This window comes from Schistocerca americana, chromosome 4 (assembly GCF_021461395.2).
Source record: "Schistocerca americana isolate TAMUIC-IGC-003095 chromosome 4, iqSchAmer2.1, whole genome shotgun sequence".
Taxonomy (NCBI): domain Eukaryota; kingdom Metazoa; phylum Arthropoda; class Insecta; order Orthoptera; family Acrididae; genus Schistocerca; species Schistocerca americana.
Genome location: NC_060122.1, coordinates 381774931 through 381801503, shown reverse-complemented (window position 1 = coordinate 381801503; position 26573 = coordinate 381774931). Strand labels below are relative to the sequence as shown.

General features: G+C 40.0%; 1 protein-coding gene across 4 annotated transcripts in view; it reads left to right on the top strand.

The window, feature by feature from the left end:
* LOC124612366 (glutamyl aminopeptidase-like) overlaps window positions 1–26573 on the top strand; it is a 294609-nt gene that overhangs the window by 162027 nt on the left and 106009 nt on the right. For all 4 annotated transcript variants that reach the window (XM_047140528.1, XM_047140527.1, XM_047140529.1 and 1 more), the window contains 4 exons: window positions 919–1099; window positions 1196–1424; window positions 6183–6337; window positions 15641–15889. In XM_047140528.1, coding sequence (XP_046996484.1) covers window positions 919–1099; window positions 1196–1424; window positions 6183–6337; window positions 15641–15889 — 814 coding nt within the window. The remainder of the gene's footprint in view (window positions 1–918; window positions 1100–1195; window positions 1425–6182; window positions 6338–15640; window positions 15890–26573) is intronic.

Genomic DNA, 26573 nt, shown 5'->3' with positions numbered 1-26573 from the left:
GAATTTGTGGTCCTGCTTCGCTGCTGAATTGAGGGCATTACTAAAGTTGTCTTCGGGGCGGAAGGGACGGGGGGTTACTAATGTTTTGACTGGTATGCTTACAGATATACATGAATTTGCCAGTGTAACTTGTGTGACTAATAACCTAGGCTGCGGAGATAGCAAAAGAAGAGGTAGTGAAATGGTTACACATTAAAGATATCTGAGAGAAACAAACTACCAACAGTGAGATTAGTAAAATATGTTACTACTGAAAGAAATTGCAAAACTTCAAACAAAGCCTTTTAAAATAAAGTGTGATAAATGTAAGAGAATAATAATAATAATAATAATAATAATAATAATAATAATAATAATAATAATAGGGCAACATAGAAGGAAATCATTAGCAAGTTATGGATCTCATACACCTATGAAAAGATCTATAAAGGAATTATCAGATGCTTTCAACTGGGGTGCATACCACAAGATTACATGAAGTAGAATAACAAATGGTCATCAGATATTTACTATTATGAAGACCTACTAGATAATGAAACGTGTTTTGCAGGGACATCAGATAACGTTCAGATCTTTTATTAGGGCCTGAAGATGAGGTAGAAAATGGAGGAAAAAAGAAAAAAAGAAAATGTAAACAAATGGACTCATCAGTGTTAACCACGTTTGCACCATAACTAGCAACAATAGCAAAAAACCAATTTTATACTGTTCAGTAATATTAAAATTAATGTTGTTCTTAGGTGACATTCAGCAGCTGTTAACTAATTGTATTTTTCCAAGTAATGTTAAAGTTTGAATTACATTGAAATAGCTACACTTATCAACCATGAAATGATTTTTTGTGCCCAAAGTTTATAATTTATTTAGTATAAGTAGGTTTTAATAATATGTATTCATTTTTATTTTCTTGTGTTTCAGATATCTTGCAACAACTCACTTTGAGCCAACATATGCAAGATCAGCTTTTCCATGCTTTGATGAACCACAGTTTAAAGCTCGCTTTAAAATGTCCATCTTCAGAGACAGGTTTCATATTGCCCTGTTCAATATGCCTGTTAAAACTACAGAAGATGCTGGTTTTTATATGGGAACTGGATTAGTGAGTTTGTGTAATACATAATACTCTGCATTAATAACTTCTGTTTATTCCTTTTGACGATTTCAAATATATCAGAAATAACTTCTACTGTTCCAGCTGAGAGATGACTTTTGGGAGTCTGTTGAAATGAGTACATACCTCGTTGCCTTTGTTGTATGTGATTATGACTATATCAGCAGCAAGACAAACAGAAGAGATATTAATGTATCAGTATATGCTCCAAGGGATTTGATACCACAAGCAAAATTTGCACTTAAGACTGCAACTGATATCATGGATTACTATGAAGACTTTTTCAGAGTTCAGTACCCATTACCTAAACAAGGTTATTACTTTTTTGTAGATCAGCATGGCTATGTTAAAAGTAATATTGTCTGGTGTTAAATGTTGTTGCATCTTCATTCTGTGCCTGTATTAAGACAAATGGGAGAAAAAACATGAGGTGGCAATGAAACACGGTGTGTTCATCTAAAAATGGGCCGTTTTTGAATGTAGTCCCCTTCAGGGTTAATGTACACTATAATAATTAACAGAACAAATTCTAATAGTCAGCCATCAGTGTCACCTAAATTCAAACAACAGGAATTAAACATAACTCTTCCTGGTCTTTTTTAAAAGCCTTCTGTGATAAAGTATTATTATTATTAAGGCAAGTGCCACTTCAGCTGCATCAGAATCAAAATTTGTTTCTAATTTAGATTTTTTTTTAATTACGCACATTCTCTCTCTCTCTCTCTCTCTCCATGTTTTTTAGGCTGATTCCATGACTGTATGTTTAAACTATAAAATTAATAAGCAACCTGTAACAAGTCACTAAACTTTAATTCTTCACTAATATTGTGTTTCAGAAGCTTTGCTACAAGACTCATTTATGTAGGAATATAGTCTGCAAAAATAAGTAAAAGTAATGTCCACTAACATACAAAATCATAATAATTACTGCACACTAGAAGGAAAAAAGACTTATAACATCTGTGTAAATCAGAAGGTGCTAATATGCGTAATGCCTTTGGTACCATCTGTTAGCATTTAGTGTGTGATGCTCAAATGCAGAATTCTTGAAGGAAACATGCAAAGTGGATTCACAGGATTGCAGATATGCAACATCAGTGCTAAGTCTTTGCTTTTATTAAACCACAAATGTAGATGCAATCAGAGTGACTGATGTTTAAAAAGCTTAATTTTAATATTTTGCCATTCTAGGAGCAATGTTTGTGATCTTAAACTCAAAACTGACACCTAAAGATGGAGCAAAGATTCCACAGTATGTCATAATTGAAGGTTTAAAGTTTAGTGACTGGTTGCATTGGACTTGGTTGTTTATGGTCTAAATATGTTGCTATTGTGAAGAAGAGAAGATTAAAGGTACAGGCAGGTTAATTTCGTTCATTTTAGTTCCTCCTCAAGCGTTGTTTCTTTTTAGGCACACAAGGGCTCTATTATATAAGACAAATGGAAAGTAAGTGTGTTGGAAATTACTAATATTTCCTAAAATAATTTGCCTATTTTTTGAAACAAGATTTATTATGATCAGTGGGAAGATACAAATTGTTTTTACAGTACACACATAAGTGCGAGCATATTCCAACAATTTATCTAATAGTTTGACAATATTTTCAGATGGACTTCAACAGGAGCTCTTGTCTAGCATTAGTAAGAACCATCTGGATGTGATCTTTCAAATCACCCAGCATATGTGGTTTTGTCTGGTAAATTTTCTCCTTCACACATCTCCATAAGAAGAAGTCACACAGTACAGGGTGTACATAAAGTCCAGGAACACTTTCAGTTGTTTATTGCACAAGAACCAAACATTGCACAGATATCATACATATATCATTTTGAAGAGAAGCCCTGAAATTTTTTTTCATGTATACTGCCACAGCATAGATTGGTAATTTGCCGATAGTCATCTCTAGTCACAAACATGGTGAGTTCAGGTGCGGAGCGAGCTTTCTGTGCATTGGAATTCGACAAAAACAAGTGTGCTACAACTGTTCAACGGATGTTTAGAACCAACTTATGGTAAGAAGCCACCAACAAGGAAGGCCATTTACCACTGGCACAATAAATTTGTTACGACAGGTTGCTTGTACCTGGCAAAGAGAAGTGGATGTCCCAGTGTGAGTGAAGTGAATGTGGAGCACCTATGAGAAACATTCGTAAGGAGTCCAAAGAAATCGGTGTGTCGTGCATCCCGCGAACTCAAAATGGGTCCAATGACAGTGTTGAAAGTCCTGCGACAGAAGCTGTCTATGAAACCATTCAAATTGGAGATAGTGCAGAAGCCCAATGACAACGACAAAGACAAGCGTTCTGAGTTTTGTTCACAGTTGCAACAATTGAATGAGGATGGGGACGACATTGTTGGTCGCTTAATTTTTAGTGATGAAGCCACTTTTCACACTAATGGGAAAGTGAACAGGGATATTCATCATATCTGGGGTACAAAGCATCCACATGAATGCATTGAATTTGAGCGTTATTCCCCAAAGGTAAAGGTTTTTTGTGCCGTGTCAAGTTGCAAACTGTGTGGGCCTTTCTTCGTCGCTGGGAGCACTGTCACTGGATGTTCCTACTTGGACATGTTGCAGTAATGGCTGATGCCTCAAATGCAATCGGACTCTCTGTTCATCTTTCAACAGGATGGGGCTCCACCTCATTTTCATCATGAAATCAGTGCGTACCTGAATACGGAGCTGCCGCATTGATGGATCAGCCATGCTACAGAAGAGGACAGCTGTTTCATGAAATGGCCTCCCCAATCACAAGATCTCACTCCATGTGACTTATTTCTGTGGGGACACATTAAAGATCTGGTGTATGTGTTGCATCTACTACGTGATGTAGCAGAGCTCTGGGAGAGAATACGGCAAGTGACTGCCACAGTCGACGATGTCATGCTGGGATGGGGATGGCAAGAATTCGATTACCATATTGACATCTGCTGGGACACTCGTGGTTCGCATATTGAATATTAGTAAAAAAAAGATTTCAGAGTTTCTCTTCAAAATGCAATATGTATGACATCTGTACAATGTTTAATTCTTGTGCAATAAATAATTTGAAATATTCCCGGACTTTATGTAAACCCTGTTTAAGAACATGGCTCTGAACTAGCCAATTCTGCTGCCTGCAGTAGCCACCTGAGCCCACTTGTGCGTTGACAGAAATCATTCTACGGAAATAAATTTCTACCACTGCAAAGAAAGTAACATGACAGTCTTAATAGGCATTTACCTCCTGTCCACCCTATGGTTTTCTGTACACCAATGTTTGTTTCATAATAAGAAAAGGGATGAGATTGTTCAGATATTTCAAAGTCATGCAGCTATGTCATAAAGCTCACTGTAAGATGACATTTTTAATCATAAAAGTTACAAAACAACAAAATTATGAAACTTTCTAGAGGAACAAGAGCTCAGAACGAACCTTTGCTTTTTGGAGACACACAGTAACATCAGTGGAAATATCCACTGTCATAAACCTTCTGGTTGAAGATTTTGCTGTCATTGTCTCAACATGATCATGAGTGAAGATAAAAGGTTGATATATTAACGTTTGCGGTCATTTTCATTGATACAGACAGAACATAGTGATTTACACTTCAAATTAAAATGACTTTATTTTAAGTTGCAGGAATAAAATTAAATTTACCTACATGTGAAGTTGCAGTTTTAGACAGATAACGGGTGACTTGACAACACACACAGATTTTTACCAGTTTCCCATAAAATTAGCATGTAGAGAATTATTGGTATAAAGCTATGACCTCCCATTAAATAGTGTCTGTGAGGGCTGGGGAACAGAGAGGTCAATGGCTGAGAATGAAACAATAGCAGTACCGAAGTGAGTGTGAGCACTTATGTTAAGGGTGAACAGATCGCGAGAGGTCATGAGGCTCTCCAAAACTCGACCCTGAGGGCAAGTAGAAGTCAATCCCCACAAAACATTATGGGGATTGAAGTCTCCCAGTAGGAGAAAAGGTCATGAGAGTTGTTCCACCATATCTATGAGAGCCTCAGAGTCAATTGCATCTTGTGGACTGAGATACAGCAAGCAAACAGTGATTGTCTGACACCCATAAATTTAGACAGCAACTGCTTGCATGTTGGTGGCCAAACACTGCAGCACCTCCCTTGGCTCTGTCCCCAGTCAGGTCATCCTTTCAGTGAATGTTACAGCCACGTAGCACAGGGGTGTCAGTGGCCTTAATGTGTTTTTCTCTCCTAGCAGTTTCAGTTCATCCACAGATGTCCTGAATCCATTAATGTTCCACTGTAATATGGGAGCCATCTATCATGGGGGTTGCCCAGTCAGACATCAAGCTCAATTAGTTCTACCAAAGAGTCAAGTGTTACATCAGATACTAGCATGTCAACATCATCAGACTGTTTACTTTCATACACCATCAGTGGTGGTTGCTTGGCCTTTGATATTTTGCCTGGGGAGGCTTCAGAGCCAAAACTTGGCATTCATCTGGGGAGTGGTATTACATTGTTTTTACAGGGCACACTAAACTTATGAGTAGAGTAAGTGAAACCATCTCTGTAAATATGAAACTTATTTTGCAGGGGAGGGGGTGGGGGGGGGGGAGGGGGGGGGGGAATACCGGAATACCTGTTTTCTACTGTTAAGAGTACTCAGAAATAACCATCACTACACACATCTACATTCACAACATTGTTCCTGCGAACAAAATTAAACTAAATGCAAAACTAGAAGTTTACACTGATTCTCTCTCTCACTCACACACACACACACACACACACACACACACACACACACACACACACACACACACACACTTACTTTGTCTACAGATAGGTACAAACTACCATATCGTCATTGTCAAGATAGTTGTAGATCCATGCACACAAAGAGGGGCTGTTAAACCTTATAGTGTGCCATATAATATTAACAAACTAAACTCTGACCATGGCTATATTTTACTTTTTGTACTCAGTTTACAGATATCAAATGCCTACAGTTCTGTAAATGTAATTCTTAATCTTTTAGGCAATTTGTTTTTCTGTACTTTTTTTCACACATTGGTACACTTAATTGAAACTTTCTTCAACAGATCTTATTGCTATCCCTGATTTTGCTGCTGGAGCAATGGAGAACTGGGGCCTGATCACTTATCGTGAAACATCTATCCTCTATGATCCAGATGAAACATCTGCTCCTGCCCATCAGTGGGTTGCAATAGTAATTGCACATGAACTAGCCCACCAGGTAAAAAACACTTGCAGTAGTCAGTTAAAAATTGTGTTATAAAACAAGAAAAGGTAAAAATAAGGAAGAAGAGGAAAAAGAATCATGAACAATTTGTAATTATTGAGGCTAACCTTTTATGAAATGATAGAAAAAGCTTTTTGCATAATTTGTTCATTAGAAAAGTTGTTTGAATTTCCTTGCTGTAAGTTAACTCTATAACATGTTGTATTTAGACAATATGATATTTTCTATAACTTAACATATAATAAACAATTTCAGATGAATAATGATTTGCATAACCACAGGATCACACACACAAAATTAACTTTCATGTAGGTTTTGTTTCCTTGTCTAGCGTTCACAGTGGGTTTGTGCAATCATTCATTCATTTTCACATTATGTTGCTACAGTCTTTAGTAAGTTGCTAGCAAGAAGACACAGAACAAGAAACTGGATACTTGGCAGATTCAAAGGACATTATAAAAATATCTTGTTTGAGACTTCTAAAAACTATATGGTTACCTACATTCAGGAACTGAAAGCCTGTGTTAACAGCATAATAAGTAACACACTTAATTGTAAATGTATGTATAAGGTAGGAACATGTTATTGTTTGATACATTTCAGTATAGTTGACAAAAATATGAAAACATCATGAGAAATGCATGCTTGACATAAATGTAGACGTTAGCCAAGCCTGCAGGTTGCACTGTTGTATGTAACCAAAAATAGCGTCTGTGCAATAGCTCCAATCTTTTGCAAGTGTCAGTCATGGTCAGAATAGTGCTCTGTGTAGTTATGGGTGCATTATGTCACAATTAAGTTAATTCAAACACGAGCGGTTTGTTGGTGCTTGTCTGGCGAGTGCAATCATAATGAAGGTAGCCGAAGTATCAAAGTGTTATACCACATACAGAAAAAGCAAAGAAACATCATCTGCTAAATCACAATGTGGACGAAAGTATACATGAGTGATTATGACGGATGGTCATTGAAGAAGATAGTGGTGAAAAATAAGATAACAACCCCCACAGAAGTCACTGCAGAACTGAATGCTGCACTCATTTACCCTGTCAGCACCAACAACCTGAAAGGAACTCCATAAGCAGGGAACTGCAGGGCAAGTTATAATGCCACAACCATTTGTCAGTGGTGCAAATGCCCTTAATATAAAATGTGGTACCAACGCCATAAAATCTGGACTGTGGAGCAATGGAAGAATGTCATTAGGTTGTATGAGTCTTGTTACACACTGTTTGCAACTTCTGCCAAGTTCGTCCCAGAAGTGAAACGTGGCACAAGGGGAGGTGTTGTTTAGTGATGATTTGGGCAGCCATATTGTGGTATTCCATGGATATTCTGCAAGGTCGCATTACTGCCAAGGATTATTTGAACATTATGGCTGATCAGGTCCGCCCATGGTACGATGTTTGTTCCCCAATAAAAATGGTATGTTCCAAGATGACTGGGCATCTGTTCACACAGCTTGCATGACTCAGGACTGATGTTGTGAGCTTGAGGATGAAGTGTCACATCTCCCATGGCCACGGCATGGTCTACTTTGGAGAGAAGTGTCAGTGATCACTAGCCACCTCCACATCGCAGGAAAACGGTATAAAGTATCTCTGAGAACCATACAGGACCTGTATTTATCCATTCTGAGATGATCTAGGCTTTCTTAAGAGCCAACAGGTTTCCTAAATCATATTGGCTTGATAGTGTGTTGTGTTTTTGGTGTCTCCATATTTTTGTCCAAACCCTTTATAGTAAGCAGGTAATAGTAAAGAAACAAAGTTTCTTAGTATAACTGAAGAAGTACTAGTTTTTTTCATGGTAGTAACTTTGATACTGGATTGATTTTCCCTATTTTGGTCTGTGAAATCAAAACACGTATGAACAGTTTAGTGTGTACATAACTAATATCTAAGGGCTGCTATTCTTGGTTAATGTATACTTTTTATTCTCCCACATCCTTGAAGACTCTCCTTCATGATGGGAGCGGTGGAAAATGATGAAAGACAGAATGAATTAATTTTGTGTAACTGCCCTTCGGGTACTGATACAACACTACAAATTGTAAAAATTATTAAAAAACTGAAACAAAATTTTCAGCCATTAACATGAAAAGTACAAGCAATTCTGACAAGTGTGGGAGTGTGAAGAGTCATTCAAAGACAGACTAAATTCAGTAACACAAAAAAATCTCTAATCATACAATAGTAATAGTCATAGTAGCTGAAGTTAATTTGCCTGATATAACTAGGAAAATTAAACATCATGCAGTAAAGGTTAACAATCTCCCAAAGTAATACTGAACATGTTATTAGGCAAGTGGCTCAAACAACAAATCTGACAGCTCAGACACAGAGATATTTTATATCTCCTTAGTACAAAAAAATCCAGCCTTCTTCAGAGAGAATCTGATCATGATGCCGTTGTTGCAACAAACATCATTATAGGCAAAAAGTTTATCCAAGAAGTTAGGAGAGTGTTTATCTTTGGTAGAAATGATAGTGACTGAACTCCTACTTAAAAATGAGCTGCAAATATTTATTTCTAATTTAAACAAAATATAGGGATGTTATTGTTAAAACTCTTGCACATTATAAATCACATTCTGTGCTGCTTGCAAAAAAAGTGAAATACCCAGAAGGAGAGAAGAAAAGAAAATTAAATTTCACATTGAGAGGGCATGTGATTTTATTTCAGTGACTACATACTCTAGTCAAATTTACAAAGAACTTGGCGGTATCAGCCAAATTATCAGTATGATGTTGCGCCTTCTCTGGCTTGGATGGTGGCACTGATTTGGTCAGGAAGGGTGTCAAAAAGTCATTGTATCCTTTCCTGAGGAAAGTATACCCATAACTCTTGTCAGCTTGGAAAACCTTTAAGAAGTCAATTCCAGTCTGATAAAATGGAGCAACTGCAGAGGAAATTAGTACCAGATGTATGGGGGTGACATCCTGCATACTGGCACTGGGACTGCAACGTTTTTTACAAGCATTGTCCTGTTGAAAAATGGCATCACCGCAGTGTTGCATGAGTGGTGACACATGAGGACACAGGATGCCTTTTATGTGCTGTTGTACTATCAGACTTCCCATAATCACTACTGACTGTGGCCTGAAGTCATATGTAATGCCTTCGCACATCGTAATACCAGGAATAACATGCTGTGCCTCTCTAAAACATTGGAAGAATGGGTGCTCTCCCCAGGTCACCTCCATACTTGCTGACAATGGTCTGAAATTGATGCATTGCCATTGGCCAGCAGTCTATGCTTTTTAGTCATGGCACCACTCCAAATGCAGCATATTCTGATGTTACGGCAAGCTACACATGGTATGGTAATTCCCTAGTCCGGCTGCTGCTACACTCTCACCAATGTTGTGGGTTGGGACAAGGGGTCCAGTGCTTGTTTTCAGATGAAAGGCACAGTTGTGAAGGGGGTTACATTGTGCTTGCAACCATAAGTGACACAGTATGGTGACTGGAGCCTTGACGACGAGTATGCCTGCCCTCATATTCCATGCAGTCCATCAGGTCACTGTAACATGTGAATGCCCCACAAATGTGGATATTGTGTGATTTGGTCAGCTGGCCATACGAGACCCACAATGAGGCTCCTCTCGAACTCTGTCATGCACTAATGATGATGTCTCACATGACTACACAGCATTCCTGTATGGTTATCAGTCTGTCATCATACGACATCTTATGCTGTTCACACCCCTTATGTACCCTCCCTGGCCTAGTAACAACACTAAATATGAACAGCACTATCCACAGTGGTGACCATTCTACCTTTCACAGAGAACTGCTGTTGTAATCATTTACAAACCTCCTGATGTTGTGTCTGTGTACCATGTTACATTGACATCCAACCATGTCCTCTGGGCTTCAAGTTTTTTGTCAGACGATAGACGTAACTTTCTACAAAAGAAGAAGAAGACGAAGGTGGTGTTGATTATGACTACGACAATGATTGTAATGAAGATACGAAATTTCAGAAATATCAGTCTTGCTAACATTGTGTTAAGCTATTTCCTCATCAGGTTCTTGTCAAATGTCTTAACTTCAACAGTAGTGTAAGGCAGGAACACAGAAGGAATCCAATGTGAAGTAATTGACTAGTCAGAAAAAAAAGATGTCAGCTTATCAAATGATAAGAAGAAACATAATAGAGAGGTGTGAAGAAATAATGGATACAAAATGTTAAGGCTTTTGTATCCACTTGTTGACAAACTGCCGGTTGGCTTCTGTCTCGGGTTCTTCGGCCAACAGTAGTCTGTTGATTTTTTGGATGTATGGCCAGCATGAGTGGCTGGCATTGTCAAGGTTTCACCATCTTTTGCTGGTGGTAGACCAACATCAGCAATGGAGGGTGAAACTTTGACAATGCCAGCAACTGCGCTGGCAAAACATCAGAAAAATCATCAGACAAACTTTGGCCAAAGAACCCGTGACAGACACCAACAGGCAGTTTGTCAAAGCATGGATAGTTTACAGTGTTTTACTGGTTTACAGTTGTATAGTACAGGGAAATAATGATAATGTTATGAAAAGGATAGATTACAACTCACCATATAGGAGAGATATTGAGTCACAGATAGGCACAATAAAAGACTGCCAAATACTCCCAAATTCAGCCACCCATGACTTGTTAAAGACCATCTCTCCTTTTCCTGGTCCCAGCAATAGAGACTTTTTTGTCACCAACTCTACTAATCAGACTCGACCAAAGACCAATTTTTAACCCTGCTAGACTTATTTCACTCCTCCATCCAGCTGTGATCCACCCCCACTGCCTCCAAATCACCCCCTGTTAACTTTTCCCAGCCCTCCATCTAAACTCTTGACTGCACCTAGCTACTGCTTCATCCTCTCTTCACCTCGTCCTTGTATGCTCCCACAAGCAGCACTTTACTGTCCCCCCACCCCTACCTTACTATCCCTCCCCCTCCCCAACTTAGCCTCCTCCTTATCTCCACCATACAGATTGCTGCTCCCCATCATGCGCAGGTGCTCACTGTCTGGTTTGGCAGCCATAGACAGTGGTCATGTGCATGTGAACTTTGCATTTGTGCGCATACATGTCCGCGCATGCGCACGCAAGTGTGTGTGTGTGTGTGTGTGTGTGTGTGTGTGTGTGTGTGTGTGTTTGTGCGTGCGTGCGTGCGTGCGTGCGTGTGTGTGTGTGTGTGTGTGTGTAAGAAAATAAGGCTTTTGTGGCTGAAAGCTTACTTGTTTGACTGTCTTTTTGTTGTGCCTATGTGCAACACATCTTCTCCACTATATGTTGAATGGCAGTCTATCCTTTTGATAATATTGTCTTTATTCCATCCTAGATTTTCCATTGTTCATAAAGGTAAATACCAAAGATATGCTTGACTGCAGAGTGTTTTAATGATACCATTTCGAGAGTATTTCCAAAGAAGAGATTGATACTTTGTCACAGCTAAAGAAAATGTAGGAAATGAACAGTAAAGTTATTGGCAACTTGAGCATCTGTAATGCTTGAAGTCAGTAACTGTTACCACATCAGGTACTGAAGAAACATTTCTCAGAAAATCTAAGAAACTTATAGCGCTATTCAAAACCAGTGAACTAATCCCAGCCATCCATTTTGTCTGTTGTGGATCAGTCCAGCATTAAAATTACAGAAACAAGTAAAAGTCAAAGTAATGAATTTTACTGCCACATTCGCTCACCCATAAGTGATGGTGAAAGCAGTCCTCCCAATATTGAAATACAATTGATTACATTAAAAGTGAAATAGGCCATCAAGGCATCATAAATTCATATTAGATGTTAAAGTGAATATGCTGTCCAGCTGACCCTTTCCTAGGTCACACAGAATCTGGAATCGAGTACCAATTATGATAACAGGGTCATCAACAAGGAGTTACATGTCAGATTGGAAGTACATTTATTAAGCTCACAATAAAGTACAGATGGAGCTGCACTATCTGCCTCAGCAGTGTGTTCTTATTTACATATATATTTGTAGAACATTCTGGTATGAAAACAGGATCAAGAAACTGCCTATCAACTGGGAAAAATTTGTTTCCTATGCAGGAGACCATATAGAAAAATTACTGTGCATGTAGGAATTCTTCTGAAGCTTAAATAAACATACCAAAAAATGTGGTTTATGTATGGTTGTTACAATATCCATGGAAGAAAGGAGGTTTTTTATGAAACAATCAGCATTAGTTTATCTAAAAACAGTTGCAAGAAACATGTTTCACTTATTTCACATTCAGTATCTTATAGATAGTATCTGGAGATTTAGACGAGCCACAGTGTTGAAAGATAAGGAGAAGCGTCTTCACAAATATGTGATTGATTTGGAACCTTTTTGGCTGATAGAACTGTGTGTGTTACGCTGGTTGGTACAAGTTCAGGGAAAAGAAAATGACATTAAATGTGCCCCAAGAAAGCACAATAGGGCTATTGGAGTTCACAATGTACATAAACAATTTATGAGAAATACTCAGTAACATCCTCAGATGCTTGCTGGTGATACTGTTGTCTACAGGAAAGATAACTGAAAGGAAATATAGACTGGTATTAAATACAACCTCTGACAATAAAGTTCAGTGAATGAAGTCAGAATGGTCAATCGGGCAATACTGGTGACTCACAACGCTGCACCTGCATAGCGGGCAGTGTTGACAACCTGCCTTCACCTTAGTTAAGTGTGTGTTCCATGTTAGACCTGTTGGATGAAGTGCTTTTTTACATGTTGGTTCTGAACTGAGACCAGGACAATGAAAGAGCAAAGGATCAATTTAAAGTTTTGTTTTAAGCTTCACAAGACACCATAATAAATGCCTGCAATGCTGGTACATATTTATGGGGATAGAGCACTGTCCATGAAGTGAAGAGTGTGTGTGTGTGTGTGTGTGTGTGTGTGTGTGTGTGTGTGTGTGTGTGTGTGTGTGTAAGTAAGATGTTTTCCCATTTTCGAGGAGGCCAGTAAAGTGTTTCTGACAATCCCCATAGTGGACGACCGGTGACCATCGCCTGTGATGAAAACATTGAGAAAGTGAGGGCATTAATCATGAACGACTATGGATTAACTGTGCGCATGATAGTGGATGAACTGTACATGAGCAGTGAATCCATGCAACAAATCCTTATCACTAGTTAGGGAAGAGGAAAATGTGTTGTCATTTTGTGCCACATCACTTGACTGGTGATCAGAAGCAGGCACATTTAGAGCTTCACAGGATTTTGTCAAAACGGTGGATGCGACACCCAATTTCTTGAACCACATTGTCACTGAGGATGAAACCTGGTGTCTCTGGTAAGACCCTGAAATGAAATGGCAAAACATGGAATGGCCTTCTTCTACATCACCTTGGGAAAGAGGTCAGAGCCAAAAAATCACGCATCAAAATGATGCTCATCACCTTTTTTGATAGTGAAGGCATTATCTGCAAGGAATTTCTACCTGAGGGAACGACGTTGAACACTGTGTGGTATGTTGAAATTTTGACCCATTTCATGGAATGTCTATGCAGGGTATGACCCCAGTATGCACAACAAGGTTCCTGGCCTTTTGTTCACAACAACTCTCGCCACACACAGCTAATATTGTCAAACAGTTCCTGGCAAAAAAGGGGATGGTGCAATTTGAATATCCACCATAATTGCTGGATCTCAAATCTCCATACTTCTTCCTGTTCCCTCAACTCAAACTCGCTTTGAAAGAAGAGAGATTTTATGATATTCCTGACATCCAATGAAACGTGATGTGGCTTTTGAACACCATCCCTAAGGAAGACTTTGTGCAAGGTTTCCAGGACATGTATCACAGAGTCTAGTAGTGCATAGTTATGGGAGGTGACTATTTCAAAGGAGAATAAGGTAACTGTAGTTCATAGTTCATCTACGCTAATGTTACAGGACTATTCACCAAACTTCATTGTCAGAGGTTGTATCAGTAAATGTAAAATAATGACCATAACACATAGGAAAAATCCTGCTTATACAATTACAAGATAGTGGTAAGTTTCTGAAGTCTGTCACACCATTAAAATATCTACAGGTTAGATGTGCCATTAAAATGTATAGGAGTTATACTACAGAGGCGTATGAAATGGGATGAGCATATGAAATCAGTGGTAGGGAAGGTGAACAGTAGATTTAGATTTGTTTGGAGATATCTAGGATAGAGTCACCTGCAACAAGTCCCAGAGAAATAAGATACACACATCCAATGAATGACCTTTCACCTCTAGTTTTGATTACAGCTGATGTATTGCATACCTAGACTGTTAACAAAACACCAGAATTAATTGACTAATTATTGTAACCATGAGATAGGATCTAATAAATCTATATAATCTTTCAGAATTTTCCTCAATAGAGTAACAAAAGTGATTTAATACATATTTTATAATTAATTTTGTGCTTGAAATTTGAAAATTAAATTCTGTTCACATACAAATAGATCAAAATATGTTAATGTGACACACCAGTGTTTGTTTGAGTTTCAGTACCATTCTGCACAATAAAGAACAATTCATTGAGTATGATTCAGTGTCACAGAAGTAATCAGTTTGTGCTTAAGATAAGAGTTCACATGTTGTTTCATGCATAACACCTTCTGCTGATAGTTTCCACTCCATTCTATAATTTTTTTTTAATTTCTAATGTGCAATATCTTGTCCTTGCTTTCATTGTAACACAGTTTAGAATATTTTACTGTTGTTCATCTTGTCATTTCAGGCATTTGTAACTAATGTTTTAATTTACAGTTATATCGAACATTTTATTCTGATCCAAAGTACATCTAATCCCAAAGTACATCTAATCCCAAGTTTATTTATTCTTTCATGCTTTAAGGGGAAACTGCTTTAAAAGTTCTTTGCTTGAAACAACTCTCCTCAGTGCTCACCTTACTTCAACATCTGTCTTTAGCTATAATGTAGCAATGAAAGTATTCAATTTGTGACAATATAATGTAACTGGATAGATAAAAAAGTACTCACCAAGTGACAACAGGAAAAGCAGCTTTAGGAAAAGGGATAGAGTTTGGAAAAGTCTCCTCTGACCCAGGGTGACTTTTCCAAACTCTGTCCCTTTTCTTAAACCTATCCAGTTCCTTCCCCTTCACCTCTCTTTCTTCCACTTCAACCCTTCTGCCAGAAGAAGGAGCCACTGATTAAGAAAGCTCGCATAAGTAAAGTCTTTGTTTATATGTGTGTTCCCCTTCTGCCACTTGGTGAGCAGATTTTTTATCTGTAAGTTTTGATTGAAAAATTGTGATGAATTGAGTTACAAACTATTTTATGTATTTCTTTGCAGTGGTTTGGCAATTTGGTAACAATGAAATGGTGGAATGATCTGTGGCTAAATGAGGGATTTGCCAGTTTTTTGGAATACCTGGGTGTTGACCATGTGATGCCTGGATGGAAGATGATGGAGCAATTCATTCTTGATAAGACACAGCCTGCACTTAATCTTGATGCTCTTGCCAGCAGTCATCCAATTTCAGTTGACGTTCATGACCCAGTTGAGATAGAAGCCATATTTGATACTATCTCTTACAGCAAGGTATACACTTAACAGAAAATTCAGTAATTCTATGGCTACTGACTGCTGAGTCATCAAACTATTAGTTATGTTTCTCCGATGGAGCATTTTATCGTAAAAATGTGTCTGACGTAACACCGAGGAAAATAAAATTAAGTGAAATTAATGTTATACAGAACTGAATAGTTAAAAGTACCTCTGAAGCAGCGTATGTGCAGGAGAAAGTAGTAGCACATGTAAGCGCAGCAAAATAGTTATCAAACTGTGTCACTATCTTCATTACAATTGCTAACTGCCACATGCTGACCACCAAAACTTCATTTTTTCCCTCTTCCTTTTATTCAGCTCCAGAGCTATTGCATTTCTTTGGCTGTACAGAATGAATATGTTCATGGAATGAAAAAAAATTTCTTTTGCTTGATGAGTAAATCTTCTTTATGTATCTAGTTGCATTATGTTTCCAACATTTGTGCACCTTTTTCAGACAGTATTTAATTATAAATAACTGCTTCTTCTGCAAAAAATCTGCTGTTGATGATGTATGCAGCAAGAGTCGCAGCACTCTTCCCTGGAGCACCCCTGAAGTTACATAAACTTCCGTCACTGACTCTCCATCCAGAATAAAATATCAAGGAATCCTCTGTCTAGTCATAAATTTTGTTTGATACCTCATCTTCTCATACTTCCATTAATAAGCTTTGGTGAGACACTTGAGTCACACACTTTTTGGAAGTCAAGAAACACTTCATCTTCCCAGCTGTCATGATCTTCAGGTGGTTGCTGGATTTTGCATGACCATTGTTTTCAGAACACATGCTGAGTTCAGAACATATTCAAAGATTCTACAACACCCAGTGATGTTGGACAGTAGTTTTGTTTAATCACACTACTTCTTTCCTATGGAGTAGGTCTTCAAATGACGATGAAGTTGTCTGCAACCTGAATGTGGTTTGGATGATACAGTAGTTTACTGGGTGTCTTTACCACGTGTGGTCCAGTTGGAGGGGTAAGCCTTTTTTTCCTGTCCTCTGATCTTTGAACTGGGTTACGCAGCCAGCTATAAGGGAATTCTCAGTCAGTGGCAGACCATGGCATTTCAGAACCTGGGGCAATTTAAAATGTTGTGCCCCCATATAAGCTGTTACAAATCCAAGTATTAAAACTATTGTTTTTTTAAACCTACAATTATAAAATCAAATTACTTCTCTAAATTTACTTCAAAACTGTAGCAGTGTATGGGTACTAGTAGAAATATAACAAAATAGGAAAACAAAAAAACATTAAATATTAGACATTTCAGTAAATAAACTGCATTTGTTTAAAACCTTTATTCTCGAAAATTGCTCTAGTATGTGGTTAAGTTAACATTTATTTTTTATTTTTCTTTCACTTGATGAAATTGCAAGGTTACTTAACCTTTCCTGGATTATAGGCAAACTCTGTTAGGTCTTTACTAGCTTTAATTTGGAAAAACTTCTTTCACAAGTAGCATTCGACAGAGTGATTCTTAAAAAGTTCATAATGCCACAATAATGTTACTTAAACTCTTGCATCTTCCACGATTTTATGTAACTTAATAATTCTAAAGTTATCCATGCAAAAATTTTTCTTTCTCAATGAACATCTTTAAATAAAGAAATGTGGTGTCTAATACAATGTACTTCAGCAATCACAGCAGAAGCTTTCAATTTGGAATATTTTTCATATAAATGCTGAATGTTTCAAACAATGATTTCATCTTTTTCTGCTTTCAGTAGTATTTGATTTTGAAGGAAGGCAAATCATTCAGGGAGTATATTAATTTGTAACATACATTTCTTTTAATACTGATGTTAGCTACTGCCTCAAGTTGTACTCTGAGTCTCCTGAATTAGATTTAAGCCAGGATGGATTTGTTTCTTACCAAATATTTTCTTTCATCTTCTGTTTTTATTTCTGTTGAAATATCAAATATATTTCATATCTCTAAGGCTCTCTCAACTACGTTTGTGACTAGAGAGTCGCGCATTTCCTCATCAGAGTCAGTGCTTTCAACTTTTGATCACATTGATCAAACCCAAGTACTCTTTTGTTGTTGGAATATATGAGCATCATTCAGTAAGCACTTAACTCCAAAAATAAAAGAATGCAAAGAAATGGTAGGTCATAATGCATGCCAACAAATTGGCTGCATCTGCTTTGTTTTCTAGGGTTCCTTCTGATCTATCACTCAAGACTTCCAAAGCTGCTGTTGTGCTTTTAAGCTACTCAGCAAGCACATGTACAGATTCATGCTTTGAACTCTGTCTTTTGTCACAGGAGCGTTTCACATTAATTGGAACATGTTGTTTAAAAACATACCACCTGGTCAAAAAAAAGTCACTGGTTTTGTTCCAACAGGAGCTGCATGTACTCCAACAAGATTACGTGAGTGATTGTTACGGGGCACAAACACTGCTTTGGGGTTTATACTCAAAATACATCTCTGAACGTTACTAACACATCCAGCCATGGTCGCAGTATTATTATATCCTTGTCCACGGCAGTACTCGAGTTTTAGACCTTCTCCTTGCAGCTTGTCACAGATTTGTTCTGTGTTTTCATTAGCAGATTTCTGAAGTAATAGAATCAAGTCAATAAAGGATTCCTCTATTGTGGCTTCTGAACCTTCAATATGTGCATAATGTATTAACTGAGACATTTGATTGGTATGTAATAGATCTGGTGTACTATATTTAGCCATAAAAAAATTTTTTTAACTATCTCTATTCTGACCTCATCACCAAGTACTTTAGTGAATTCATTTTGGCTTCATTGAGGAAGATAAGGCGCAACATAGCCATCTGCTTGCTGAACTTATACTTAGAGAGTGCTTTCCATCTGGATCATATTTGGTAAGTTGCTTGAAAGTTTCAAGGAAAGTTTTGCAGTTGCCACTTTCACAAAGGCTTTCTGAGGACCATTCAAGGGTAAGGATTGTCTGGCTAAATGCAATAAACAATCAAGACTTCTTGTTAATACATATTTTGTAAAAATGCATCTTTATTTTGTAATTCACACATTCGTCTCTTAAGAGGTTAAGTTTTCAAAGTCTTACTTACGTTTTCTCGCCAACAGCTAATACCAGTGAAAAACTTGAAATCAGTCTGCTCTCAGAGTGTGATTTTCTGCATAGATGTTGAAGCATTTTGAGACAACGTTGTTTGTCTCTGCTTCCACTTAGAAAGTAAATGGCTTACAGACTCTGGAGTACATGAGCATGTAAATTCTGGTGTATTTCCAAAGCTACCAGTGGTTTTCACAATAAATCTGTCAAGATTTCCAGCTAGTTCAGCAAATGGCTCCTGTTCTATTTTTCATCTGTTGCTGCATTGGACACCAAATTCCTTTCTCAAGGCATTATACACAAGATAAACTCTGAAAAAATATTAAATAATTGTAAACAATGCTTACAATCATGTAATAAATGAATACAACTATTAGGTAACTAGTGCAGAAACTTTTTGGTCAACATAATGGCACTATTGGAGGCAAGAAGACAGCTGTAAATGTCGGTGGTCTGGACGTCAAAGCATGGAGTGCATTTGTGAGGTCCTGTCAGGCATAAGTGGTTTTGAAATTTATTAGTTTTGGTTTCATAGTTGAATCATCATTTCTGTAGCAGCAGCAAGGACAGTGGAGATGCCATGAAGCGTAGGAATGTGGTGATGCATCCACCTCAGCAGTCTTGAGGTGGTTGGGGAGATCACGTGGCAGAAACTTCTACATCTACATCGATACTCCTCAAGCCACTGTATGGTGCATAGTGGAGGGTACCTTGTACCACTAATTGCCATTTTCTTTCCTGTTCCACTGGCAGATAGAGTGGGAGAAAAACAGCTATCTATATGCCTCCAAATGAGCCTAATTTCTCATATTTTATCTTCATGGTCCTTATGTGTAATGTATGTTAGCCATAGCAGAATTGTTTGGCAGTCAGCTTCAAATATTGGTTCTCTAAATTTTCTCAGTAGTGTTTCTCAAAAAGAATGTCACCTTCCCTCCAGGGATTCCCATGTGAGTTCCTGAAGCATCTCTGTAACACTTATATGTTACTCGAACCTACCAGTAACAAATCTAGTAGCCTGCCTCTGAACTGCTTCGATGTCTTCCTTCAGTCTGACCTGGTATTGATCCCAGTCACTCGGGCAGAATAGGTCAAACCAACATCCCGTATGTGGTCTCCTTCACAGGTGAACCATTCTTTCCTAAAATTCTCCCACTAAACTGAAGTCAACCATTCACCTTCCCTACCACAATTCTCACATGCTCGTTCCACCTCATATTGTTTTGCAACTTTATACCCAGATATTTAAACAACTTGACTCTATCAAGGAGGACACTAGTAATACTATATCAGAACATTGCGCAATTTATCTTCCTACTCATCTGTATAACTTATATTGTTCCACATTTAGGGTAGCTGCCATTCATCACACCAACTGGAAATGTTGTCTAAGTCATCTTGTATCTTCCTACAGTCACTCAACTTCGACACCTTACCATACACCACTGCATCGTCAGCAAACAACTGCAGATTGCTGCCAACCCTGTCTGCCTAATCATTTATATACATAGAGAACAACAGTCATCCTATTACGCGCCCCTGGGGCACTCCTGACAATGCTCTTGTCTCTGAACTCATTCTGGGTGCTATTACTTAAGAAGTCTTTGAGCCACTCACATATCTGTGAACTTATTCCATCTGCTTGAATCTTTGTTAACAGCCTGCAATGGGGCACCGTGTCCAACACTTTCCAGAAAACTAGAAATATGGAATCTGCCTGTTGCCCTTCTTCACCCATTGTTCAAGGTATATTGTGTGAGAAAAGGGAAGATGAGTTTTCACAAGTGACACTTTCTAAAATCATGCTGATTCATGAATATAAGCTTCTCAGTTTCAAGAAAGTTTATTACGAGGGTGAGTTAAATGAAAACCTTAAATATTTTTTTAAATATTATTTATTGTGCAGAAGTGGTACAAAGCTGTATCACTTTTTAAGATAATCTCCCCCATGCTCAATGCAAGTCCTCCAGCACTTACAAAGTGCATAAATTCCTTTAGAAAAAATTCTTTTGGTAGTCTGCACAACCACTCATGTACCACGTGGCGTACCTCTTCATCAGAACGGAACTTCTTTCCTCCCATTGCGTCTTTGAGTGGTCCAAACATATGGGAATCACTTGGGGCAAGGTCTGGTGAGTATGGTGGATGAGGAAGACGCTCAGAATGCAGGTCTGTGATTGTTGCAACTGTTGTACAGGCAGTGTGGGGCCTTGCATTATCATGTTGCAAAAGGACACCTGCTGACAGCAATCCGCGTTGCTTTGATTTGATTGCAGGCCACAGATGATTTTTTAGAAGATCTGTGTATGATGCACTGGTGACAGTGATCCCTCTAGACATGTAATGCTCCAAAATGACGCCTTTTTTGTCCCAAAAGAGAGTCAGCATAACCTTCCCTGATGATGATTCTGTTCGAAACTTCTTTGGTTTTGGTGATAAAGATTGGCGCCATTCCTTGCTCCCTCTCTTCGTTTCCGGTTGGTGGAAGTGAATCCAGGTTTCATCTCCAGTAACGATTCTTGCAAGTAAGCCATCACCTTCTCATTCAAAGTGCCAAAGAAGTTCTTCACCAGCATCAACACGTCATTCTCTCATTTCAGGAGTCAGCTGCCACGGCACCCATCTTGCAGACACTTTGTGAAACTGGAGCACATCATGCACAATGTGGTGTGCTGACCCATGACTAATTTGTAAACATGCTGCACTGGCATTCAGTGTCACTCGACAGTTTTCCTTCACTATGGCTTCAACTGCTGCAGTGTTCTGTGGAGTCACAACTCGTTATGACTGACCTGCACGAGGAGCATCTTCCACTGAAGTCACACCATTTGCGAACTTCCTACTCCATTCGTAGACTTACTGCTGTAACAAACATGCATCACCGTACTGAATTCTCATTCGTTGATGAATTTCAGTAGGCTGAAGAGCCCAAAAGCAGCTGATCGTAGGGCTTCACGCTCATTCCCAGTCCCAGAGACTGATTCAGTGAAGTCCTCCCAGCCAGGGAAACCCAAGGAGCAGCCAGAGAAATCCAAGAAGGAGATCCCCAAGACCAAGGGAATTGCGGTGGCATCCACACCACCACTACCTATAAGCTCTGCATCTGTGGATGAGGTGGAGATTCTGGCATCCGCTGAGGACCTAGATCTCGTTGGACCCTCAGACACAATGGATATAGACTGCTCAGGCAGGAAGTCAGTGGCAGCAGGTGACCCTGAGGCATAAGCTGCCTCATTGAATGTTCCACGCCTTCCCACTCTCATGATGACATGAGACTGGGAGTGGAATTGCGGCAGTTTTTTCCACCAACTAGCTGAGCTACAGCAACTGTTCAGCTTTACACCAGCTTTCTGCATTGCTGTCCGGGAAACCTGGTTCCTGACAATGCGGACCCCTGTTCTCCGCAGCTAGAAAGGATATTCCAGGAACCATAGTGACTATAATCAAGTGTCAGGTGGAGCTCACGTTTATGTCCTAAACTCAGTCTGTAGTGAAACTGTGTCCCTTCAAACCCCTGTTAAAGCTGTGGCTGTCAGGATATGGATGACACTGGAAATAACTGCAATGTATACCTTCATCCAAATGGTGCAGTACCGCTGAATGTATTAGCTACACTGATTGATCAACTCCCTAAACCTTTCCTACTATTGGGAGATTTTAACGTGCATAACCCCTTGTAACGGGTGGGGGGGGGGGGGGGGGGGGGGAGACTTTACTGTCTCAGTTCAACCTCTGCCTCTTAAATACTGGGGCCATTGATTTATCAATTTGCAGCCCAGAACTTCTCCCATCTATCTGCTGGAGAGCACATGATGACCTGTGTGGTAGTGACCACTTCCCCATCTTCCTGTCCACTGCCCCAGTGTCAGGCTCATGGACACCTGCCCAGATGGGCTTCTTTAAACAAGGCGTACTGGGAAACTTCCATCTCTGCTGTCACTGTTAAATCCCCCCCCCCCCCCACCTTCCCCCCTCCCCCCCTCCTCCCACACACACACACACACACACACACACACACACACACACACACACACACACACACACACACACACGGGAACATCAATGTGATGGTTGAGCAGGTGACTACAACAATCCTTGCTGCAGCAGAAAACACAATCCCTCGCTCTTTAGGGTGCCCCGTTGAAAGGTAGTCCCTTGGTGGTCACTGGAAGTCGCTGAATCAGTTAAGGAGCATCGGCGAACTCTATAGTGGTATAAGTGGCACCCTTCCGTGGAGCACCTTGTAGCCTTTTAACACCTCTGTGCCTGCGTTCATTAACTTATCAAATGATGGAAGCAGGAGTGTTGGGAGAGATACATCTCAACCATTGGGTGCCAACATCTGCTTGCCATCTTTTTTGATTTACGAAAAGCGTATGACATGACCTGGCGATGTCATATCCTTGCCACTTTATACGAGTGGGATCTCCGAGGCCCGCTCCCAATTTATATCAAAAATTTCCTGTCTATTTGTACTTTCCATGTCCAAGTTGGTGCCTCCTATGGTTTCCCCCATATCCAGGAGAATTGGGTCCTTCAGGGTTCTGTATTGAGTGTATCTCTATTTTTAGTGGCCGTTAATGGTCTAGCAGCAGCTGTAGGACCGTCCATGTCACCTTCTCTGTATGCAGACGACTTCTGCGTTTCGTACTGCTGCACCAGTACTGGTGTTGCTGAGCGGCGTATACAGGGATCCATCCACAAGGCGCAGTCATGGACTCTAGCCCACAGTTTCCAGTTTTCAGCTGCAAAGTGGTGTGTTATGCACTTCTGTTGGCATTCATCCGCATACTAAACACCTTTTTCCAAAGCTGTTTCACAGAGGAAGACCGCACTGCAGTTCCTTCTCTAAATCCTCGCACAAACGAAAAAATGGCTGACATCGAAATAAGTGTCCAAGGAATAGAAAAGCAACTGGAATCACTCAATAGAGGAAAGTCCACTGGACCTGACGGGATACCAATTCGATTCTACACAGAGTACGCGAAAGAACTTGCCCCCCTTCTAACAGCCGTGTACCGCAAGTCTCTAGAGGAACGGAGGGTTCCAAATGATTGGAAAAGAGCACAGATAGTCCCAGTCTTCAAGAAGGGTCGTCGAGCAGATGCGCAAAACTATAGACCTATATCTCTTACGTCGATCTCTTGTAGAATTTTAGAACATGTTTTTTGCTCGCGTATCATGTCATTTCTGGAAACCCAGAATCTACTATGTAGGAATCAACATGGATTCCAGAAACAGCGATCGTGTGAGACCCAACTCACCTTATTTGTTCATGAGACCCAGAAAATATTAGATACAGGCTCCCAGGTAGATGCTATTTTTCTTGACTTCCGGAAGGCGTTCGATACAGTTCCGCACTGTCGCCTGATAAACAAAGTAAGAGCCTACGGAATATCAGACCAGCTGTGTGGCTGGATTGAAGAGTTTTTAGCAAACAGAACACAGCATGTTGTTATCAATGGAGAGACGTCTACAGACGTTAAAGTAACCTCTGGCGTGCCACAGGGGAGTGTTATGGGACCATTGCTTTTCACAATATATATAAATGACCTAGTAGATAGTGTCGGAAGTTCCATGCGGCTTTTCGCGGATGATGCTGTAGTATACAGAGAAGTTGCTGCATTAGAAAATTGTAGCGAAATACAGGAAGATCTGCAGCGGATAGGCACTTGGTGCAGGGAGTGGCAACTGACCCTTAACATAGACAAATGTAATGTATTGCGAATACATAGAAAGAAGGATCCTTTATTGTATGATTATATGATAGCGGAACAAACACTGGTAGCAGTTACTTCTGTAAAATATCTGGGAGTATGCGTACGGAACGATTTGAAGTGGAATGATCATATAAAACTAATTGTTGGTAAGGCGGGTACCAGGTTGAGATTCATTGGGAGAGTGTTTAGAAAATGTAGTCCATCAACAAAGGAGGTGGCTTACAAAACACTCGTTCGACCTATACTTGAGTATTGCTCATCAGTGTGGGATCCGTACCAGGTCGGGTTGACGGAGGAGATAGAGAAGATCCAAAGAAGAGCGGCGCGTTTCGTCACTGGGTTATTTGGTAACCGTGATAGCGTTACGGAGATGTTTAATAAACTCAAGTGGCAGACTCTGCAAGAGAGGCGCTCTGCATCGCGGTGTAGCTTGCTCGCCAGGTTTCGAGAGGGTGCGTTTCTGGATGAGGTATCGAATATATTGATTCCCCCTACTTATACTTCCCGAGGAGATCACGAATGTAAAATTAGAGAGATTAGAGCGCGCACGGAGGCTTTCAGACAGTCGTTCTTCCCGCGAACCATACGCGACTGGAACAGGAAAGGGAGGTAATGACAGTGGCACGTAAAGTGCCCTCCGCCACACACCGTTGGGTGGCTTGCGGAGTATCAATGTAGATGTAGATGTAGATGAACCAGAACTTTACCTTAATGATGATCCACTCACTATAGTGGAGACATATCTATTCTTAGGACTGGTTTATGATGCCTCATTAACTTGGCTTCCTCACCTTAGTCAGCTTAAGTGGAAGTGCTGGCAGTGCCTCAATGCCCTCCACTGCCTGAGCAACACCAACTGGGGTGCAAATAGCTCTACGCTGCTGCAGCTCTACAGAGCCCTTGTTAAATCCCTCCTTGACTGTGGGAGTCTGGTTTATGGTTCAGTGGCACCCTCACTGTTGCATTTACTCAACTGAGTGCACCACTGTGGCATTTGTCTAGCGACAGGAGCTTTTAGGATGAGTCCGGTGACCAGTGTCCTGGCGCACTGCGGGTTAGGCATGCACAACTGCTGGCAGTTGCATTGCAGACGTTCATAGTTCTCTTGCGTATCTGAATTACCGTCTCCTTTTCACACCCACGGTGGTTGATCTCCTGCATCAGCGGACCAGGCAGGGCTCCCAGTTGCACTTCATGTACGATCCCTTCTTTCCGAACTGGAGTCCCTGCCTTTACCACCTATACTTGTGGTTCATTCACAAACACCTGCATGGTGTACACCTAGGCCATGGTTTTGCCTGAACCTTTCACATGACCATAAGAGCTCTGTTAACCATGCAACTCTCTGCTGTCACTTCCTCTTGATTCTCGACATGTACCAAGGCCATGAAGTAGTTTTCACCAATGGCTTCATGGCTGATGGTCACGTTGCCTTTGCCTATGTTCATAGAGGACATATAGAACAGCACTCCTTGCCAGATGGCTGCAGTGTTTTCACTGCAGAGCTGGCGGCCATTTCTTGTGCTCTTGAGCACATTCGTTCATGCCCTGGGGAGTCATTTCTTCTGTGTATTGACTCTTTGAGCAGCCTACAAACTATCGACCAGTGCTACCCTCGTCATCCTTTGGTATCGACCATGCAGGAGTCCATCTATGCCCTGGAATGGTCCACTTGTTCAGTGCTGTTTGTCTGGACCCCAGGTCACATCGGAATCCCAGGCAGCGAATTTGCCAACAGGCTGGCCAAACAGGCTACACGGAAACCGCTTATGGAGACTAGCTTCTCTGCAAATGACCTGTGTTCAATACTATGCAGCAAGATTTTGCGACTTTGGGAGATGGAATGGCATAACCTTAGTATGCACAACAAACTGCATGCCATTAAGGAGACTGTGAATGA